Raw genomic sequence first — 22,317 nt, 5'->3', positions numbered from 1 at the left:
GCTTATTATAAATTCTCATTTTAAAATATAGGTTCTTTCCTAGAGGAGGTTTTCATTCATTCATATGCCTGCCTGTCTGTTCATTCAAAAAACATTTCAGTACCTGTTGGCCTAAGGGTATGTGAGGTGATTTCCAAGAGATAAGGACAAGTCCCTTTGCTTCTGGAACTTACTATATAATGAGACCTTTCTAGAAAAATAATGATGGAAAAATCTTCAGAAAGCTTTCATAACAGTGTAGAAAGAAGTTTTTTGGAGAAAGATACACAGACTGTGTGCGTGCCCCAGAAAGTGGTCTGGGGAATTTGGGAGCAGAGCAGCCTAATGAAGTTCCAGTTCCATTCGCTGTCCCTGGGTGGGAGGTGCACACTCTAAAAGTGGCTGAATGTAAGATTCTAGCTAAAGAAATGACTTTGGAAAAGAATAATGGGAGACAACTAAGGACAAATGTAGCTGGACCCCTGGAGCAGGGAGAAGCCAGAAATGAGGAAGTGGGGGGTCGCCTGGCAGCCTTTGTGTCCACCTCTTCTTTGGCTGCCTCAACTCTACACTCAGTAGTCACTCTGCTCATCCTTTGTACTCTCCCTGACTCCTCACAGAAACCTTGCTCTGTTTTGTTGTCAGGGAACTTTGCAGAAAAAAGTGTTTGAAGGAAGGCTGGTGGTTGAATCAGTCAGTAGTGCATCAGAAACTGCAGAAGAGAAGTGCCAAGCTCCTGAGAAATGCCAACCTCTCGGCATGATGGAAACAAGGTTCTCCAATCATAAAACCATGGAAAAAGTGAAGAAGAAGAAGAAGAAGAAGAAGAAGAAGAAGAAGAAGAAGAAGAAGAAGAAGAAGAAGAAGGGAAGAGGAAGAGGAAGAAGAAGAGGAAGAAGAAGAAGGGAAAGAGGAAATAAAACCCTGGGCAAAAGCACCATGTTGTTATTCCTGAGTGACTGTGCAAAGCCTGTCACCTCATTGTCTGAGATGAATCATGTCATGCAACCACACGTGGGGGTAACAGCCTGGGTTTTTTCCCATGGACCACTGAGACCATTCTTATAACCTCCTCTAATTCAGATGTGGAAATTGGAGTGACTTGTGTGGGGTGGTATATATGTATTCCTTGTGAATGAGTATATCTATATACAAGACTGGGGGTGCGGGCATGTGACCAACAAGAATGAATAACATAATGCGTGTACAGTGTACATGAGACACCTTCATAGACAGCAAGTCATAAGCAATAGAACATGTGAACATTTAGTCCTCTTTCTGCTCCTCTCTACTTCCTATGGCATTGTGGTCCCTTTGGCTCTTAGCTGAGAACTTGCTATTGGTTGGTTAGCTCCCACCTGAATCCATGAATAAGTAGTTTGGTTCCCAGAGTGGCATTGAACTTGGAGTTTTGGATGTCACTGCTTCCTTTTACTAGCTGACCACAGCTGGGGTCTGGAGGGGTAAAGAGGAGAAACTGGACTCTGAGATTTGTGCCTTGGAGGAGGTTGGCATTCTGGAAGTCAGTGCACTTTGGCTGTGTGGTAGGAGGTACATTCCCTGGAGGAAAACAAAACAAAACAACAGTGAGGTAACTTCCTTTAGAAGGAAGAAAGCTATTCCTGGAAGGAGAAAAGAAACAGGAGCTCTAAGCATGCAGTGTATTGTAAGTCAGCTGGTACAGTAATTATTCACATATTTCTCAAAAGTTGAATCAGTTCTGTAGTCAAAATCTGTGAATAGTTTTTAGGCCTAAGAGTAAAATAGCAGAGAATATGAATATTGTTCAACTAGGGGGCGTTAAAGACCACAGCGAAATGGCTGTTGTTGTGGGGCTGAGTGTAGTGGCATCAGGTAAATCTTGTCAACTTGACTGGATTCAGAATCACCTCTGGCTGTGTTTCTAAGGTATTTTCAGAAAGGTTTAGTTAAAGAGGAAGGCTCACCCTGAATGTGGGCAGCACCATCCCACGGACTGGGGTGCTAGACTAAACATCAAGGGGAACAAGAGAAAGCCAGGTGAACACCAGTATTCACTCCTCCCTCCTTCCTGACTGCAGACACCGTGTGATCAGAGTTACAATGTGACTACTGCCTCATGCTCCCACCTCCATGCTTTCCCATCATAACATACTATACCCCTTCTGAAATCACAAGCCAAAATAAATCCTTCTTCCCGAAAGTTTCTGCTGCCATGATTACCTTACAGTGATGAGAAAAGTAACTAATACAAGTCTCTCCCCAAAATTCATATATTGAAGTCCTCATACTCAATACCTCAGAATATGGCCCTATTTAGCAAGGAGGTCTTTAAGGTAATTAAGTTAAAATGAGACCTTAGCCCAATATGGCTGGCATCCTTATGAAAAGAAGAAATTTGGACAGGGACAGAGGAACGACGATGTGATGCAGTATAGAAAGAAGCCGAAAAGAGAAGGCTGGGACAGACTATCCCTCACAGTCCTCCAAAGGAACCAGCCTTGCTTGACACCATAAAGAGCCTTAACAAACCATACCTACTCTATAGCACCTTGCAGTATATTCCTTAAACTGGGTATTTCTAACCAAAGCCACCAAAGGACCTTTGACAGCATCAAATAGAAAAGAGCAGCATAAAACCCTTCCTTCCCAGGAAGGGGAAAAATATGGCTCATCTCAACCAAGCAGTCCATCCCATGTCTACTCTGTGGGCCTTGACTCCCAGCATTTCCCACAAGGACAGTCTGGAGGAGGAGCATGGTGCTTGCTAACCCAACCACTTGGTCCTATTATGTCACCGTGATAGCTTCTTAGAGTTACAAAGACCACAGAATTTTTTTATGGAGTCTCCTTCACTGAGGATGGCGAGTCCTTTAGGTTCTGCTAAGTTCTGTGCTATCAGAGGTAACTGGGGAGCACACACAGCATCAGTATGAACCTAGGATGCCCAGGGATGTGCAACAATATATTAATGGATCATAAGAACCCAGTCATAGACAATCTCTCATGTAGCATCACTACCACTGCTGGGTCTGAGCCCCAAACCTCATGCCCAGCCCCTGATACAGCCCTTCTAAATGGCCAAATCTTGACCTCCTGGGAGGTCATTCTGAGCACAACACCCTCAGTCTGCAAACTGAGTTCTCACGGTATATAAGAAAGATGTCTCTCTGCACTATTTCATCTGCCTTCCCCAGACTTTGACATTAATTAATATTTTTGCTCTTTTTTTTTTTTTTTCGCTCTGTGTATATGTCTGAGGTTGGCCCTAGGGCCTCAGGCATGTGAGGCAAGAGCTCTACCACCAAGCGACAGCCCTGCAAGCCCTGATTTTTTTTTAAAGATTTATTTAGTGATGTTATGTATCTGAGTATATGCATGCACACTGCATATGTGCAGGCAGTTGTAAGCTGCCATGTGATTGTTGGGAACTGAACCCAGTTCCTTTGAAAGAGAAGCAAATACTCTTAACCACTAAGCTATCTCTCCAGACCCTGATATTGGTGGGGTTTGGGGTTGGTTTGTTTGTTTTGAAATGGTATCTCTTTACACAGGTCACACTGGCCTCAAATTCATTATCTTTTTGCCCCATCTTCCTGAATACAAGGATTAGAGAATGTGCCACCACACTTGGCAGAACTAAGTCCTTTTAAGGGAGCATAATATGTCACAAAACAAGTGCTATGGCTTGGGTATAATTGTGGTGTCCCTCCAAAGGAAGGTGTAATAGGCCTATAAAAAGTGGGTCTAGGGATGGAGATATGCCTCTGTGGTTAAGGACCTGTACTGCTCTTCCAGAGGACCTGAGTTTGATTCCCAGCACCCATGTCAGGGCGGTTCACAGCAGCCTGTAACTCCAGCACTACACTCACATGCAACCCCCCCCCCATAATTAAATAGATAAAATATTTTTTTAAAAAAGAAATGGTAGAGCACACTTATAATCCAGAGCTTGGGAAGCCGAGACAGGAGGATCGTGAGTCCAGACCAGCCTAGGCTACATAATGAAACCCTATCTCAAAAAACCAAGGACTGGGGATGTCCCTCAGTGGTGGAGCATTTACTTGTCATGCACAAGGCCCTAGCTTTGATCTGCACTGAAGGAAAAAAAAAGTGGGACCTATGAGCTCGCTGGAGGTATGCCATTGAAGGGGATGATAGGACTTTGGACACTTTCTTTAACTCTTTCTACACGTGGCCCAAGATGTGACCTTTTTTCCTGCACATGTGCCCATCATGACAAACCTCCCAAAGGAGAGGCCAACCCAGTGGAGTTGCTTGATATTGGACTTGTACTTCTAAAACTAAATAAATGTGAGCTAAGTTAAACACTCGCCTCTCTTAAGGTAATTACATCAGGTATTTTGTTGTAGGACTGCAAAACTAAGCAAGCCCCAACTAACACTAAAGGATCAATATCATCTTTACAACAACATCTACATAAATGTCATAAATTGGAAACCAATGACAAAATTTATTTTAAAATACAGCTGGAAGTATAAAAATACTCTTAAGCAATATGCAGGTTAAACAACAATCACAATGAAACATGTAACATATGAAAAATTAAATGGTAGTAAAATAAATACATGTCAAATTTTGTTTAGAGTGTCTAATGCACCCTTACAGTGTTAACATGACTTACTGGGAGGCCATTAGGCTGAGGCAGCTGAATTCTTGAGTTCCCACCTGAAGCAAACCAAGAGTCACAGCTTAGGAAATGAAACTTAGGCTCTACCAATCAGAAGTGGCCCCCTCATCTCTAACTAGGAACTTTAAGGCTGCCTTAACTAATCAAATAGCTTGTTTGCATTATTTAGCAGGCACCTCCTGCAACTGTCCCCCTCAAATCTTTTTGGTGAAGTCCTAGACCACTTAAAAGCTGGAACTGCCCCAATCCACGAATCTCTCTGTCTCTCTGTCTCTCTCTCCCCACCCCCTCCCCCGGTCTTTTTGAGACAGGGTTTTCCTGTAGCCCCAGCTGTCCTGGAACTCACTATGTAGACCAGGCTGGCCTTGAACTCACAGAGATCCGCCTGCCTCTGCTTCCCAAGTGCTGGGCTCAAAGGCGTGTGCCACCACGCCTGGCTTATGAGCAACACTGTCAGCTGCTCAATTATTGCAGCTTCTCAAGCTAAGCATCCTTGACTTCCTTTTCTTTCATCTCTCACATACAAATGGTAAACAAATCCTGTTGGCTCCATCATCAGAATCTTCTATTCAGAATTCAGCTATTCTTACTTTGATCTGAGCCATCATTTCTCAAGATTACTGTCATAACTTGTCAATTCTTTTCCTGTTGGCTCCTTCAGTCTAATTACAATACAGTTGCCAAGATTATCCTCCTATTAAAAGACCACTCCTCTATACAAAAGCCTCAAGATATTTCACTCAGAATAAAAGGTTCTAAAGGATCCAGCTCATCCCATGGGAGCCTTTTATTTCATCTTATTTTGCTTACTCTGTTCCAGCTGGTTGTCCTCTTTGTGCTTCCTCCTGACTGAGGATTTTTATACTGGCTGTTCTTTCTTTCTGGAACCTTCTGTTAAGCATGCATTTGGTTAATTTCCTCCCTTCCTTCAAGCCTGCTTGTCAGATATCATTTTCTCTACTCTTCTGTACCTCACCCAGTTCCCTAAATCTTTCTTATCTTGATCTATTGACTTGTATAGAATCATCACCTTCTAACCAACTGTGCAATTTTGTCAGACTTCTTTATTGATTGTCTTCCGGAATTAGAACAGATTTTCAAACAAGGCAAGAATTTTTATTTATTTTGTTCACTCTGCAGCTTAGAATAGTACCTGCCACCCACAATAAACTCCAAAAGCTGGTTCTTTGAAAAGAATAATAACCTGGATGTACTTCTGATAAGAGATTATGAAAAAAGAAGGAAGTCTCAAGTAAACAATATCAAGAATAAAAAAGGGACATCAATATAGGTACAATTGATTTTTAAACCATAAAAGAACATAGAACAACAGAAGTTGAAACTATGAATGTTTTTTCTAAAAATAGGTAATTTCCTAGAAAACTATAACTCACTGACCATCAAGGATAACAAGGACAAAGGACACAAATATATCATGACCAAGAGAGGTTTAATACAAGAAATAAAGGATTTTTATATTAGAAAATATATTAAAATATATTACAATGAAAATAATATACTCACTCTCATCCTAACAGTTTCATTTAAAGCTGAGAACCAAGAACCAACAGGAATGTCTGCTCTGCTGGGTATGGTGAGATACTTCCCTGGTCCTGGGACTCAGGAGACCGAGGTAAGAGACTCTTAGGTTCCAGGCCAGCTTGGGTTACACAGTGGAATCCTGTCTCAAAAAAATTAAAAAGACTGTCTTCTATCACTGCCTCTGTTAAATAGTTATCTGTCTGTGTCTCGATCTGTATGTCTGTCTGTTTTTGACAGTATGTAGTCCTAGCTCACCTGGAATTCACTGTAGACTAGGCTGGCCTCGAACACAGGGAGAGCCGGCTGCCTCTGCTTCCCAAGTGCTGGGACTAAAGGCGTGTCCCACCACGCCTATACTAGAGGTCCTAGACCTTGTCAGTGAAAGAAGAAAATTAACTAGAATCACCTATAGAATTTGACAAAGGAGAGGAAAAAAATTGCCAGTATTTGAGGATGATAAAGCTTGATCATTCAAGAGTATAGAACATGGTACAGTGAACTGGGCTCAAATGTGCCTCCTCCCAGTCACCCCTCCAACCAAGCAGTAAGGATAGAGGAACATCTAAAAAGAAAAAAAAGAGAAAGACGCTGGTCCTTGCAACCAGACAACTCCACATCATGTACACACAGGCACTAATAAAAATTTTTTAAATTAAAAATTCCATTTAGTCCTTGGATTAATTTCTACTCAGCCATGATGTATTTTTTGTTATTTTTCTATTTTTCTAATTGTTATTTCTTGTTGTTAATGCCTTTTCCTTATTTCATAATTTTTTTGTCTTCATTTTTATCCTTTTGTATTATCAGCATATTTTAAATATATCATGGTGTGCTGGATAGCTTTAGTGTCAACTTGACACACCTGGGTTGAGGGAGCCTCAACTGGTGAATTGCCTTCATTGGACTGGCCTGTAGCCCTGTCTGAGGGGCATCTTCTTGATGAGAGATGTAGAAGGGCCCAGCCCACTGTGGGTGGTGCCACCCCTGGGAAGGTGGACCTGTGTTGCATAAGAAAGCAGGCTGAGCAGGAGCCAGGGGAGCAAGCCAGTAAGCAGCGTTCCTCCATGGCCTGTGCTCCAGCTCCTGCCTCCAGGTTCCCGCCCTGAGTTCCTACCTTGAGCTCCCTGATGAACTGTGACCTGGGATATATAAGCTCAATAAACCCTTTCCTCCCCAACTTGGTATTGGTCAGAGTGTTTTGTCACAGCAATGGAGAAACAAACTAGGACACATGAGTTTTTTAAAAGTTTGTCTCATCTAAAAAATAAAAAGACAGTTGTAGAGATGAAAAAGAAATCTGTACTATATAATATCTAGCATGGAAATCCAAAAACTTTAATTTGTTATTGAATTTTTGTGTATTTCATACAGAATACGTCAATCAATCTTAATCATCTTTATACCCCCCTTCCCACTGGCTCCCTCCCATAGCCCCACCACTGGAATTCATACAGTCTGTCATTTGTGTTAAGGCCTATTGTGTCAAGTTAGTGTCCCCGGATGTTCCTCAGTGTAAGTTCATCTACTGAGGTCTAGTCAACTTATCTAGTGTCCCTCACTTTAGGAAGATCAGCTCTTCATTACCTAACAGTAATCAGTTGCCAATATTTCTTCAGGTAAGATTGGGGTCTGCTGTCCATTTTCCAGTTTTCTGCTAGGTTTTTGTCTGCTTGAGTTTGCATGGGCCTTGTGCATGCTGTCACCATTGCTGTAGGTTCATATGAGCAGGGTCCCAGGAGCTTGTAGGCCTCTATTTCCATATGGTCACGCACCTCCTCCCTGGCTCTTACAATCTTTCTGCTCCCCGCCACACCCCCTTCTGATAAGATCCCTGAGCCCAGGTGGGTGAAGTTTAATATAGGAGTCCTATCCAAGAATAAGCGTTCTACAGACTCTTAATCTCTACGCTTTGGTCATTTGTGACCTTTTGTGTTCCTGGCTCTCTATTGCATGAGGGAGCTTCATTAATGAAAATTGAGAGATTCATTATCTTCTTTATCCCTGTTCTATGTTCCATGAGCCTTAGGTGTAGAGGTTGCTTTGTAGATGTGCCACTTAGGCCTGGGCATTTCACAGACAATGTCTGTGTGTGACCAGTTGTGGCGCTCTGTGATAGTCTCTGTCTGGTACAAAAGAAGTTTCTTTGATGAGTGGTGACTCGGATATTTGTCAAGGAAGGCTGCTCTTAGGAATCAGAAATCCTAGAAACTTTTTAGATGTGAAAATATAGGAATTGTGAATGTAGTTTGAAGGTAAAGCATGTGCTTAGCATGTGCAGTGCTCTAGGCTTAATTCCCAGGACCAACATACATACATACATACATACATACATATATACATACATACATACATACATACACTGCAGTTAAAAAATATAGACAAGGATCTGGGAATGTAGCTCAATGGTAGAGCACTTGCCTAGACATGTGTGAAACCCTGGCTTATCCAGCACCACCAAAAACCAAAACTGAAACAGAATAAAATAGAAAGGCTCCAGTATTTACCTAGCTATGGTTTTCTAAAGGAAGGCAATGATGACGGCATGGTGGCAATGTCTGTAACCCCAGCACTTGGGAGGCAGAAGCAGGAAGAGCAAAGCAAGTTTGAGGCAGCCTAGGCTACATAACAAATTCCAGGCCAACAAGGGCTCATAATGAGATCCTGTCTTAAAGCAAAACAAACAAAACACCCAGTAAGACAATGAGAGGAAAAATATTTATAAAGATAATTGTTAAGAACTTACAACATTGAAAAAGTTATTATTTCTCAAATCAAAACTTCTCAAAGTAATAAGATTTAAAGAAAATCTATAATAACTATCAGATTGGCAATAACTAAGTAATTGAAAAGAATCCAAATTTTAGTAAGAAAGTCAACGAAATTTCAAATTGGAGAGCAATTTGATTGTAGCTACTAAAGACAGAGACCCACTGCCTTGAGGCTCAGTGATTCCATTTTAGAAATCAGTCTTAAATGCTTCACTTCACATTGTAGTGCCATGTGTAACAGAGAAAAATCTGGAAACAATATAGCTGTAGTTTTGCAGAGAGAAATGAATAAATAAATGATAAGAAATGAATACATATATTATAAATCTGTAATATTTAAAATGAAGAGGATGCAAAAAATTGTTCATATTTCTTGAATCTGGATGGTGAGGAAGTTGGTAAAAGACTGCTTTGTCATATTTGTACTGAATTTTCTTATATCCTTAAATTATTTTATAATTTTCTTAAATTTACCTTAAAAAATTAAAAAAAAATTAAAATGGAAGGAAATATCAGAATGTTAAACTACTTGTGTCTGGATGGTAAACAACATAACAATATTTTTCCATCTATTTCATTGTTTTTTACATAAATTTTATGTAAAACTGTATTTTTCTAAGCTTTCTGTCATGAGTATATATTCCCTTTTAAAAATATTTTATTTATTATTTTTATTTTATGTGTATGAGTGTACTGCCTGCATGTACCTAAGTGTATCCGTGTCATGCAATGCCTGCGGAGGTCAGAAGAGGGCATCCAGTCCCCTGGAACTGGAGTTAAGGACAGTTGTTAGCTGTCATGTGGGTCTTGGGATTTGAACCTGGGTCTTCCCAGTGCTCTTAACTGCTGAATCATCTCTCCATCCCCTATACTCCCTTTAAAAAAATAATTCAGGCCAGGCATGGTGGCACACACCTTTAATCCCAGCACTCAGGACACAGAGGCAGGCACAGATCTCTGTGGCCAGACTGGTCTTCGTAGCGAGTTCCAGGTCAGCTGAGGTTACTCGGAGACTGTTTCAAAAAGACGTGGTGGCACACTCCTGTAGTCCCAGCACTTGGGAGGTAAAGGCAGGCAGATCTCTGTGAGTTCAAGGCCAGCCTGGTCTACATAGTGAGTTCCAGGACAGCTGGGGCTACAGGGAGACCCTGCTTCAAAAAGACAATAAAAAAAGACACCCCCCCCCAAAAAAATTCAGACCGGTGCAAAGGGGCGCTGAAGGTAGTGCTCAACCCTAAAAGGTAAAATTAGAAATTATAAACTTTTCTCTCCACAGACCCTCTCCCCAGAGCTGAATTCTGTGCACATTCTTGTAATTGGTTTTCACCCTCAGAGAAAAATTGTATATCTGGACAGGCATAAATAACATATATTACTGTATTCTGTTTGTATTGGTTTTGTAGTGGAAAATACCTAGAATTTAACCAAGGAGAAAAGAATTGTATTCTACAAGTTTAAAAGCCCCGGGGCTTGAAGAACACGTCAGTCAACTCAGAGCACGGGACTCTAAAGAAAAAAGGGAAGTGGTTGATAGGAGGAAAGACCTTAGAAGCCCTTCTCGGATACTCTTTTGTCAGAAGGTGGAGGGTGGGAGGGAGGAGTGCTTTAGGGAGTCGAGCCCAGATTTCCTGGGAAAGAGAACTGGACCTGTAGGTTTCCCTGGTTCTGGGGTAGTTTTTCTCTGGGATGATTAAACCTGACACAGGTGTTGGGGTTTGGGAGCTAAAAATTCCCTTTCAGGCAAACCAGGAGTCCCCAGACACACTGAGGGCTTTATGAAGCAGAAGGACCCAAAAGTCAATTGTCCAACCCACGCTAGCCTCTGCTTCTTATATGGGGTTGGGGTTATGGCTACACATGTGAACCACACACAGTGCTCCTCTGGGGCCCACAGGAGATTCCTGGATAGTATTGTGCTAGCCAGCTTCAGTTTTTCTTTTAGGAAAACAGAGTTCTAGACCTTGGTAAAGAGAACTTGGGAAGTTCACAAGCAACAGATTTGGCAGGTAACAAGGATGGGAGTCAAGTGGCAGGACTCCAGGGCTGGGGAGCAGTCCGCCTTCTTCATCCTTTTTTGTGAAGAGCTTATTGGGACAGGCACAGGAATCGAAGCTATTCACAGCTGCATTCCAGGCACTGTCAACACAGTCCTACTTCTTTTCTAGTCCCCGGACTCTGTTAATGGAGTTTTGAAGATTATCCAGGTGCTCTAAAAGTCATTTGAGCATTCCTTAGCCAAAGGGTAAGGAATTGTACTCCTTTCTGATTTGTGGATGTGTTTTTTCCCAGTGCTGAATTCTCAGTATGGGTAGATGTTATTGACACTCTGGGGACCTTATGCATGCCTAGCTAGGCCATGGAGGAAGTAATGTATGCAGGAAGATATACTTCTGCCCTTATAGAGATCACATGGTAAGGAATGGCCAAGCCGGCATACATGAGACACTTCACCAATGTGTCTCAGGATAGAGGTTGGGAGTGAGAGACTGAGACAGTGCGGCTAAAAGGACCCTTGCCCAGGGAACTGAAGCTGGAAGATGCCCAGGAAAAGAGGAGACCTTGGCAAATTTGGTGGGACTTGGGGTGCATGTCAGGGCAAAGACAGCAGTGGGGGTACAGGGCCTCAGGCATGGGTGAGAGTGTATAAGCCAGACACACTTACAGGATAGAAGCTTGAAGGGTCTATTCTGATTGGTGATGCGAGTGAGAAGTAGAAACTTCCATCCTCATCCAAGATACCCTACCTGCACAGCAAGAACATCCTGCCTGTTTTGTGGACGTGAAAGGGTCAAAGCTTGCTTTCATGTGAGGTAAGTGAATAATGAATTTAGCCTAGATTAAACCAAGGACGTCACACACACTAGGCAAGAACTCTACTCCTGAGCTAGTCCCAGTCCCAAAGGACTAATTTTTATAGAGAACCAACAAATCAGTTGGAGGGGTGAGGGTGGGAAATGATATAGTTTTAAAAATTCAGACAAAAGGGAATAAAAGGCAATTATTTGAAAGCAAATGAAAGTAGTTAATAAATACATAAAAAGATATTCAACTTCAATCATAATGAATAACAGGACAACAATGCAATGTATTTTTCCTATCATATCAGCAATTATAAAAACATTTGGTATTACAGAGTGTTGACAGAGAGGTAAGGAAATGGTCACACTCACATACTAATAAATTGTTAGCCATTATTATTACATCTCTAAAAGTGTATAGGATATGTCTTTTCAGAATATATATTTAATGTATGGACAACCATTAAAAAGAAGAGGTACCTTTGTGTGTTGAGTGGAAAGATTTTACAATTTTATGTGAAAGAATGTATTGCCTGTATGTGTGCAAGTGCACCTGTGTTCTGCAATGTCCACGGAAGTCAGAACTGGAGTTATGGACTGTTGTTAGCCACCATGTGGGTGCAGGGAATCAAAGCCGGATCATCTGCAAGAGCAGCCAGTGCTCTTAACTGTTAAGCTCTCTCTCCAGCCCCCTTAAGTTTAAATCCTAAAAATCGTAGCTTTGGTTTTATTGGCTTCACTTTGTCTCTGTGATGTGCCAGCTGTCAGGGGTTTATAAGCAATAAGAAGGAGGAATTAGAGTTAAATATCACCTTGTCCAACTCTGGAAGAAGCCCATACTTTTCTATTCTTGGGCTGGAGTGATAAACGCTTAAAAAGGTTATTAAAGACCCGGGGATGCCCACATTTCCATAATAGAAAGTGAGTCTCAAGGCAGAGTGGCAGTATACTCTTCTCTTCCCAAGGATGTCTGTGGTTCACACAGGTTGACTTTGTGATCTGGACATGTTACCTCTATGGTTGGTTCTGCATTGACTTGCCTTGTTCTGAAGACTGGTATCTCACAAATGTTTCTATTTCATAGAAGTTTTCTTTGATGGGGTGGTGCTAGCCATCAAGTCTGAGGAGCTGAGTTCCATCCCCAGGACCCATATGGTGAGAGATGAGAATCTACTCCTACAAGTTGTCCTCTGACCTCTACATGGAATACACAAATAAAAATAATGGGGGGAAAATATGTTTTCGCCTAAAACAGTTTATGTGGCTTAAGCCAAGCAAGGAGTGGCATACTTCAGCAGGAATAGAGGAGTCCCCAAACCACATCCAGATATTTTGTTGTCAACTGAAGAGACTGAGGAAGAGCCCTATGTAGTGGGTGGTGGGCTCCCTCTGAAACTTAGCCCAGAGGACACTGGAGAGTGGGAGGAGGGCAGAGATCCCACCATACCACCATAGCTGACTGGAGGGTGGGCTTCTGCCAGTCATGCAAGGGACAGGGACAGCATCTCCTTCAGCTGGCTATTGACGGGTACATAACACAGGCCCTGTCTTAGCTGTTTCTCCTCAGCTGCCTCTGCCCCAGCTCAACACTGTGGTCCTGGGCTTCCTGCCACCCTGTCTGAGCCCTGGCCTCCCAAGCAGATAGAGCTGTGCTTTCAACTGCCCTGGGAGGTCACTTTGTCAGCAGTAACTGAACTGAGCCATGCTGAGGTCTCCCTCTTGGTGTCACTGAAGTGCTTTTTCAGGGTCAGTATCAACTGACCTACATATATTTCAAGAAGTAGAAATGAGGCCTGTAACCAGCTGTTTCCTCCTCCTAAAGCAACTGAAGCCCTAGGCTCTGAGGATTTAAGGATGAGTAAGATACCAGCCACAGTTGCTCTCTGGAGCTCAAAGTCTAGTCAAGAAAGTGGAAATAAGCAGGAAACCTTACTGGAGGCATAAGGCCTATGGTCAGGAAACTTGGCCCGAAGAGAATACCAAGAAAGGCCACTGGACTTGGGCTGGGGAGGACTTCAGAAAATGCCTGAAGACTGGGGAGATGGCCCAATGGAGTTTAAGAGCACTTGCCAGCAAGTCTGACCACGTAAGTTGGATCCCTGGGCTCCACATGGTTGGAGGAGAGAACTGACTCCTGCAAGTTGACCTCTGACTTCCACTTGTGCACCGACTCTCTCTCTCTCTCTCTCCTCTCTCTCTCTCTCTCTCTCTCTCTCTCTCTCTCTCTCTCTCTCTCTCTCTCTCTCCAAAAACACACACAAAATAAAAAAAAATTAAAATAAAGAGCAGTAAGGACTCGGGGGTGGGGAGAGAGGATAGCATATTCTCTCTCTCTCTCTCTCTCTCTCTCTCTCTCTCTCTCTCTCTCTCTCTCTCTCTCTCTCCAAATAAACAAACAAATGGAATAAAAATTTTAAGAGAAAACACCTGAGGGCAGTCATCTGAGGCACCAGGGCCAGTTAGGTCAGGGAGCAAATACCAGTCTTGACCTCTGCAATCCTGGGAAAGCTCTCGCTATCTATCACCTGGGTAGCTGTGAAGGCTTGTGTCCCGAGACATCAAGGTGGGTGGCAGAGGGATAGGCACCTCGGTGCCTCCCTAACCTCCCTCCCTCATGCTCATTCACTCTCTTCCTTTCCTTTTCCTTGCTCACTCTGTCTCCCTCAATCCCTTTTCCTTTCTTCTTTTGGGTGGTTCCTTTTCATTTTCTATCACCACCTATCCACCAACTCATTTAATTTCTAAAATAGTCCCCCTTTAAAGAATAGAAAACATTAATCCATAAATATTGTCACTGTTAACAACAATATCTCAGCTAAGGTGGGAAGGAAGAGAAGTAGATGGGAATTAGAAACCTTGGGCCCACAAGATCTGTGTGGAGAAAGACGGCAGCAGACAGAGCCAAGCGGGAAGGGCAAGGACCCCTGAGACCCCACCAGCATGCATTACCAGCTCCCCTCCTGCATCTGGATGTGTCCCACACGAGTTGGAACTGGACCAACTTTTACCCTAACCCCAGCTCTGATACCTGGCTCAAGACTTCTGACCACCTTTTGTCTATGTCTGAGGTTCTGGGCTTGCTGAGAGGCAAGGTTTCAAAAAGTTTGAAGACAAGTTGAAGACAATCCTTCTACTGGAAAATTTCAAATTGGGATACCCAATGAAGGCCTCCTGCCCCTCAACAGGGATAGAGTTGCTGGGTAGGGGCAAAGCACCCACAGCTCTCCTAGGAGCCATCAGGGATACCACATATCTTCTCTCCAAAGAGGCTTGTGACAGTCCTGCCCTCTCCTCCCATCAATACATGTACCATTCACTAATAAAAATATTACCAGAAAAGAAGCAACTATCAGAGGTCAGAATGGTGCCCAAAGTGTCCGTGTAGTCCTTACAGCATCCCTATTTGGTATCTCCAAGGACAGGTAAAGTCACTTCCTCAAAGTTGTGCAGCTACTAAGACTCAGAGTCAGTATTCAAATCAGTGTCTGCAGCAGACACTTAACTATTCAATACCTCCCCCAGGCAGCAATGTAGTGCCACTCACTGAGCCCCTGTGTATAGAGCACCAGAGCATGGGGTTAAGTGTACAAGAGAGACAGGAACCCCAAACCCTCCCTTTGTGCAAACAAACAACAAAAGGAGAAAAAGCCCCATGAAGCTAAGAAGTACCTTAAAAAGCTGCCCAGGCTGCAGGGAGAGAATAGATCCATGTTGAGCTGGACTTTGGAGCAGAAAAGGGATTCTGCACAGGATAGTGAATTGTTGCAAGGGAGAAAAGGATCAAGAAAGCCCTCTTGGAAGAGGTGAAGAATAGAAATTGCCCCAGAGCATTATGAGCAACTCCAGCTAGAAGTTCCAAAGCTGAGGGACCAGAAACATCTTGGGAGAAGAAAGAAAAACTGTGTGCTATTGGGAGGTGAAGGGAAGGGGCCTTTCTTAGAGTGCTGCTCCTGGTTCTGTGCGTGTGTGTGTGTGTGTGTGTGTGTGTGTGTGTGTGTGTGTGTGTGAATTTACTGTATTAAGCATATAGGAACCATTTGGTTCTTTACCAGGGGAAAGACATGATGCAAAAATGGCAGACAGAAACCTGATCTGGCTGGCAGGATTGGAAAGGACATCTAGTGATCTCAATGACTAAAGCCTTCTTAACATTTTCAAAAGTTATTTGGCAAATTTTAAATTTTAAATTAAATGCATCTTGAAATGGTGGCTATTGATAGAATAAAAATAAGAATTTTAGAAGTAATCAAAGTTTATTTTCTTACTGTCACCTTGGCTTGTACAAGGTGAAAGGGCTGTAATGAGGGTTTTAGGAAAATGAGTCAGACAACCAGGGGAAGTTCTTCTGTGACCTGAGAAGCATCCTGCTTACCATCACTGCCATTATGACAATAGGGTTTTTCTTCCCCACTTTTAAATTCTCCTCGGGAGAGATAAAGGATTTTTAGGGGACCTTCCAACAGTTAGTGCTGCATAAGAAGACAGTTTAAGAAATAGTTATTATCTGAAGTATGTTCTACCCAAGGCCCAAGCCCCCAGCATACCTGAACTTCCAGTGCTGAGCCACAAAAGGGGCCCCCACAACCAGAGGCCAGGAGGCATTGCTGAGGTGGAGTCTCAGAGCTGTTGTGAAGGAGACGCTGAAAGACAGAGCTACCACATAGGCCAGCCGCCCCCAAGCACTCACTTGGGGCTCACTAATCGTTAACTGGTCTTATGGCCTGTAAAAGGAAAAAATAAATCTTCCTATTTGTTTAACCTCTAGAGTTTTCAGTTTCTTTTTCTCAATGAAAATAAGCAACCCCCTATTCCTCACCCCCTCCACACACATGTACACATACTCTCTTTTTTTAACCAGGGGACATTGAAACACACTGTTCTTCCTCTCTGAGCCAAACAAGATCAGGAAATGGCTTCCCACACCTCTCCCATTTCCCATTATGAAATGTCAGTGACGACCAAGGCAGTCTTTCATCTCTCAGTGGTTACAAAATTCTATTGTAATGGAATTTCTGTGGACATTTTTTCCCCTGGGAAGATGGAACAGCTGGGGGTGGAAACCCCTTTCACTTTTGGATTCCCAGGCTTCACACAGTGGAGCCAGTGAGACCAGTGCATGTACATGTACTGGACAGAGTGGAAGGAGATGAAATTTGGTTCTGTCGAGTACTCACTGTCTTTCACAGAGCCTTGAGGTTAAAAGTGAAGTTCAACCTCCAAGAAGAGATGTTCAACTTCCTGGACTCGCAAATAAAGAAACAGAACAGTAGAAAAGGAAAATGACGTACAGAGACGCTGTTGGTCGAGGTGGTACAGCTGGGCCTCCAAACTGGATGAGTCTGTTATGCCATGTGGCCTCTTCACTCTAAGGAGGAGCAGAAACCACAAGGAGCTATTTCTGTAAAGTTGGGGAGAGGCAGGGCATTTGCCTGGCCAGTGCTCCTGAAACAGTAGCACATGGTTGTTAGGCAGAGACCCAATTGCAAGCCAGCTTTGTCCTTTCCAAATAGTAACTCCGTGGGGAATTGTCCACACATGTGTTTTACATGGCTGTCGGCATAGAGAGCTTAAGAAACTTAAACAAGCTGGTGGAGAACTGCGATTTAAAGCAGGACAGGCTAGGCCCAGAACCCAGGGTTTGAACCATGGCTCTGCATGATGACTTTGGCAGGGCCAACCCTCAAGCACATCACCCCACTGCTTCAGCACTGCTGCCCCCAGGAAGGAGGTGGCAACAAACAGGGCACAGTGGAAGCCACTACTGAAGGCTGCTCTGACGTCGTAAACCTAGCCAGGTGTACCAGTTCAGGTCATTAAAGAAGACACCTGGATGTGACTAGATGTGCAAGAAGAACGTCGATCCCATGACTATGAAGAATAAGGATGCTGAAAGAGGGCCAATAATGGATTGTAGAAGTTTCTAGAATATACTACCAGGCCAATGAAGTGTCTTCAAGTGAAAGTCTTCTGTTAAAACAGTCCCATGTCTTAATGAAGTAGGCCTGAATTAGCAGCCAACTCTGCTCAGCACAAAGCTAGTACACATTAATTAATTAAAAGTGTGGAGAGCAGGGGGTGGGGAGTCACAATGCTTCACAGCCTTCAGAGGTTGGGGTGGCAATATAGCTATAAACTAATCTCAGAAAATAATTCTAGGCCTCAGCAGCTTATGACTGTAAAATGAAGTCATGTTCATTTTTAAAAGTGTGTTTGTTCATAATTCTACATGTATGTGCTTTAAAATAAATAAATAAATAAATAAAGCCGGGCGTGGTGGTGCACACCTTTGATCCCAGCACTTGGGAGGCAGAGGCAGGCAGATCTTTGTGAGTTCGAGGTCAATGTGGTCTACATAGTGAGTTCCAGGACAGCTGGGGCTACAGGGAGACCCTGTCTCAAAAAGACAAAAAAAAATAAAAATGGGAGCTGAGGAGATGGCTCATTTGGTAAAATGCCTGCCATGAAAGCACAAGGTCCTGAGTTTGGATCCCTACCAGCCACATAAAAAAGCTAAGCATGGTTGTGCACATCTGCTCCTGTAGCTCTGGGGTAGGGATGTAGACAGAGTGTCATCAGACCTCACTGGGCAGCCAGCATAGTCAACTGATGAGCACCAGATTCAGTGAGAGACTGTATCTCAAAAAATAAGGTAGTAAGAGATAATGGAAGACACCTGATGTTGAACTCTGTCTTCCACACATGTACACACATGTGCACACACCCTCATATGCATACACATACACTACACACATGCACACACAAATAAGTACATTTTTAATAATTCGAAATGTACAAAAGTATGTAGTGAAATATGAGTCTCTATCCCCCCTTATCCCCTACCCCATAGAGTCCATAGAAGGCAGCTGTGGGCACCATTTTCTTTTAAATCTATATGGAAATATTCTCCCCCACCCCCTTTTGACACAATTCTGACCTAAAAGCTTTTTTAAAAAAATGTGTGTGTGGAGGGGTGTGGTGTGCCATGGCACATGTGTGGAGGTCAGAAGACAACTTGCAATGTAAACACAGGTTGCCAGGCTTGGTTGCAAGCTCCTATACCCACTGAGCCATATCACCAGTCCCACAAACCTTTTGAAGTCTTGCTTTTTAAGCTAACCAAAATATCTTACAGCTGCCTCATTCTTTTTTTTCAGGCTGCACAGACCATGTCATGAAATTTTAGGGTCCAACCCAAAATGGCTCAGGCTTCTGACTTTTTTTTTTTTTTTTTTTTTAACCAAGTTCTTCTTCAATTTGAGCTGAGGGCATGATGTTGGAGCCACCACTCCTGATGTCCTCTATGCCCTGCATGTGTGAACATACACACACACACACATACACACACACACACACACACACACACACACACACATTTCAGAGCAAGTCACAATATGCAAGCATAGCACAGGACACTTGTCCAGCAGTCTCCAACTAATCCTGCACCCCCCATCCCTCCTACCACCCCCACCCCTGCTTTCTTGCTAATAGCTCTCAAGAGTAATTGCAGACCATGCAGGGAGTACAGCATCCTGAAATGGTAGAGGTCTGGCCAGATGAATCTGGATCCTGTCCCAGCCTTCCCGCCTCCTCTTTCCCAGAAATAGGATGTTATTCAATGCTTTGTTTGGTAAATCATGTGTCCCTAGGGTATAAAACCCAGGGCTGGCTGCTCTGTGGGTGCCTCAGCAGCTGTGTAAGTGGGACACATGCAGAAGACATTCCATCTGACGAGGGCAGCATTCCTGAGTACTGGGGAACTGGCTGGAAATGCATCCTATGCTTGTGTTATTCCTGCTGCCTGGGTTTAAGTAATAAGTTCACTTCCTATAATGGGGTTGGGAGGGAGAGTGTGTCCTGTCTTAGTCTAAGGCATGTTGGTGACCAGTATGCAGGGAAATTGCTTCACACAATCAAAGTTCCTATGGAAAAGAAAACATTGCATCTTCTTTGTTTTAGCCTTTGGGAGCAGGGAGCATGCAGTGCTGTTGACTGAGCCAGGGCCTTGTTTATGCTAGATAAGCACTGTGCTACTTTCATTTTAAAACAGCTATATTCATGTTTTCCCAGGAAGACTATACGGAGACCTGTGTTAAATTCATCTAGACCTAGGTCATGGCTTTCTGATAGAACAGAAAATTGGCGAGTCCCCAGGTGACTCCAAGGCTCCAAGTGTTCAGAGACTGAGAATCGTTTGTGGCTTTGGAATCAGAGTTTGATGCTAAAATTTTATGGCTTAATATTTGATGCCTGAGATGTGTCTCCTAACCTCAAAGTAAAATTATTTGTGAGTCTTACGGACTTATGATTGGGGGTGTAGTACTGCTGTAAGGCAGAACCAAGAGAAAGTTGAAGGAAAACAAAGCTCTTTGGGTTCCTTGGATTGAGTCAAAAAGTTTCCCAACTGCTGGCAGAAACTGGCTTGAAGTGGTATATATGGGGATCTCCCTGCATCTCCCATTTCATGACAGACTGGCATAAAAAAGACACATTTAAAAGCAAAAAGGGAGGATCTGGGCGTGGTGGTGCATGTCTTTAATCCCAGCAAGGGCAGCAGAGGCAGGTGGATTTGTGAGATCAAGGCCAGCCTGGTCTATATAAGCAGAGTTCTAGGCCATCTGGGACTACAGGGAGATGCTGTCTCAAAACAAGCAAACAAACAAAAAGGCATCAGTAACATATAGATAGCACAGTTTACATAGCTACTTTCTGAGTATTTATAGTATGTCAGACACTATTCCATGTAAAGCGTACAACAAGCCTACAAGGCAGGTGATGTCATTAGCCCCATTATGCATGTGGAGACAAAGGCAGAACCAAGTTAAGTAACTTTCCCAAGTCCACACAAAATAGCAGAGCATGGATTTTAATCTGAAAAAGTGTTATCAGTGACCATATCCTTATGCAACAAAGATTAATTACCTCGCCTCTCCACAAACCTCAAGGCTAGCGCATCACATCAACTTCCACTCACCCTCAGTGATGTGAGGCCCAAAGAAGTCAGTGACAGGCCTGGCAACAGAGCAGGATTTCAAAGGCAATTCTCTGCATAGTGTCAAAGTAGGTCTTTCCTTGGGTCTAATTACATACTCAGCAGCATGTTCCAGACATAAGAAAAAAGCACCCTCCTCCCAGATCTCCTGCTTTCGGAACTGGTGGAGTAGGGACATCAGAGGCCCACCTTACCCCCAAATGCCAACTCCACTGGGCTCTCTCTGGTGATAATTCTTCTGGAGATTCTTTTTTTTTTTTTAAGATTTTATTATTTTTTATTATGTGTGTATGAGTGTGTTGCCTGTGTGTAAGTGAACCCATGTCATGCATTGCCCGTGGAGGTCGGAAAAAGGTGTCAGATCCCCTGGAACTGAAGTTATGGATAGTTGTTAGCCATCATGCGGGTGCCGGGAATCGAACCGGGTCCTCTGCAAGAGCAGCTACTGCTCTTAACCACTGAGCCATCTCTCTAGCCCATTCCCCCGACCCTTTTTTTTTTTTACACAAGACCATGTTCAACAACTTCCTTTATTTAGTTTCACCTTCTCTATTCCTGTCGTATCTATCCACTTATCAGTTGTACTAATATGAAGTTTTTATATAAATAAGCTTTTGGGGGGTGGAGATGTTTTTGAGATAGACTCTCAAAAGCCCAGGCTTGCCTAGAACTCATGATGTAGCCCAGGCTTTCCTGAAACTTGTAACAATCCTCCTGCCTCAGTCTCCAGAATGCTGGGATTACAGGCATGCAACACCATGCCCAATTTAAATAAGCTTTAATAAATGTCTTTCAGAAGAAATGTTTATATTAAGAAGACACAGCCAGCCCTGAAGTGGGCTAACAGGTATACTGTGTCACCTTTGCCTGCTGGCCAACACAGAGTCTCATGGGAACCCTGGTTGGAAGTACAGTCCTCTCTTAACAAGTGCACACTTTAGCCCACAGCTCTAGGGGAAGAGCAAAGGATTCCCTCACATGCCCGGTGCATCTCTTCCATCTGCTCTTCATCTGAAACCTTTATGATAAACTTGTAAACAAGTATATCCCTCGGTTCTGTGAGCTACTCCAACAATTAATCAAACCTAAAGAGAGTTGTGGAAAGTCTGGTTTACAGTCTGTTGTGAGACACACAGGTTACAGTCTGGCACTTGTATCGGGCATCTGAAACAGGCAGTCTTGTAGGATGGAGCCCTCAACCTGTGGATATGATGGTAACTCTAAGTAGACTGCATCAGCACTGAGCTAGAAGACAAGCAGCTGGTGTCTGCCAACTTGGTGGACATTATCAAGGCAACAACCAACCCACATCTGCTGCCAAAAGTCGTGATAAGTGTAGGAGTAGGAAGAACGCTTTGTTATCCCATTTCTTACCATCAGACCTGGACATGAAGCCCTATTCCGGCTGCTAGCTGTCCACATCCTAGCTGTGTAACTTTGTACAGATAGCAACATCCCTATGCCCTTTTTATTTACTAGGTAGATATGAACTGCTTAACACACAGTAACACTGTACCTCATCTGCCTTTTCCTTCCCCATCTGGAAAAAGCCTTACCTACTCCTCAGAGGTCACTCTTTCATGTCCCAAGCACCCCCAATTTTTAAAAAAA

At 43.3% G+C, this 22,317-nt stretch overlaps 1 protein-coding gene across 2 annotated transcripts in view; it reads right to left on the bottom strand.

The window, feature by feature from the left end:
* Nucleotides 1–17,101, bottom strand: part of Pla1a (phospholipase A1 member A) — a 35,023-nt gene extending 17,922 nt beyond the window's left edge. The window contains exons 1-3 of one of the 2 annotated variants that reach the window (XM_008842895.3): nt 16,892–17,101; nt 16,262–16,438; nt 1,338–1,539 (exon numbers count right to left, since the gene is read on the bottom strand). In XM_008842895.3, the coding sequence (XP_008841117.1) occupies nt 1,338–1,539; nt 16,262–16,319 (260 nt within the window). In that variant the 5' untranslated portion in view covers nt 16,320–16,438; nt 16,892–17,101. The remainder of the gene's footprint in view (nt 1–1,337; nt 1,540–16,261; nt 16,439–16,891) is intronic. The other variant, XM_029568240.1, reaches the window with a different exon arrangement.
* Nucleotides 17,102–22,317: the final 5,216 nt, after the last annotated feature.

This window comes from Nannospalax galili, unplaced genomic scaffold, assembly GCF_000622305.1.
Source record: "Nannospalax galili isolate Female #2095 unplaced genomic scaffold, S.galili_v1.0 scaffold18, whole genome shotgun sequence".
In the NCBI taxonomy this organism is placed as follows: Eukaryota; Metazoa; Chordata; class Mammalia; order Rodentia; family Spalacidae; genus Nannospalax; species Nannospalax galili.
This window is presented reverse-complemented; position numbering and strand designations above follow the sequence as displayed.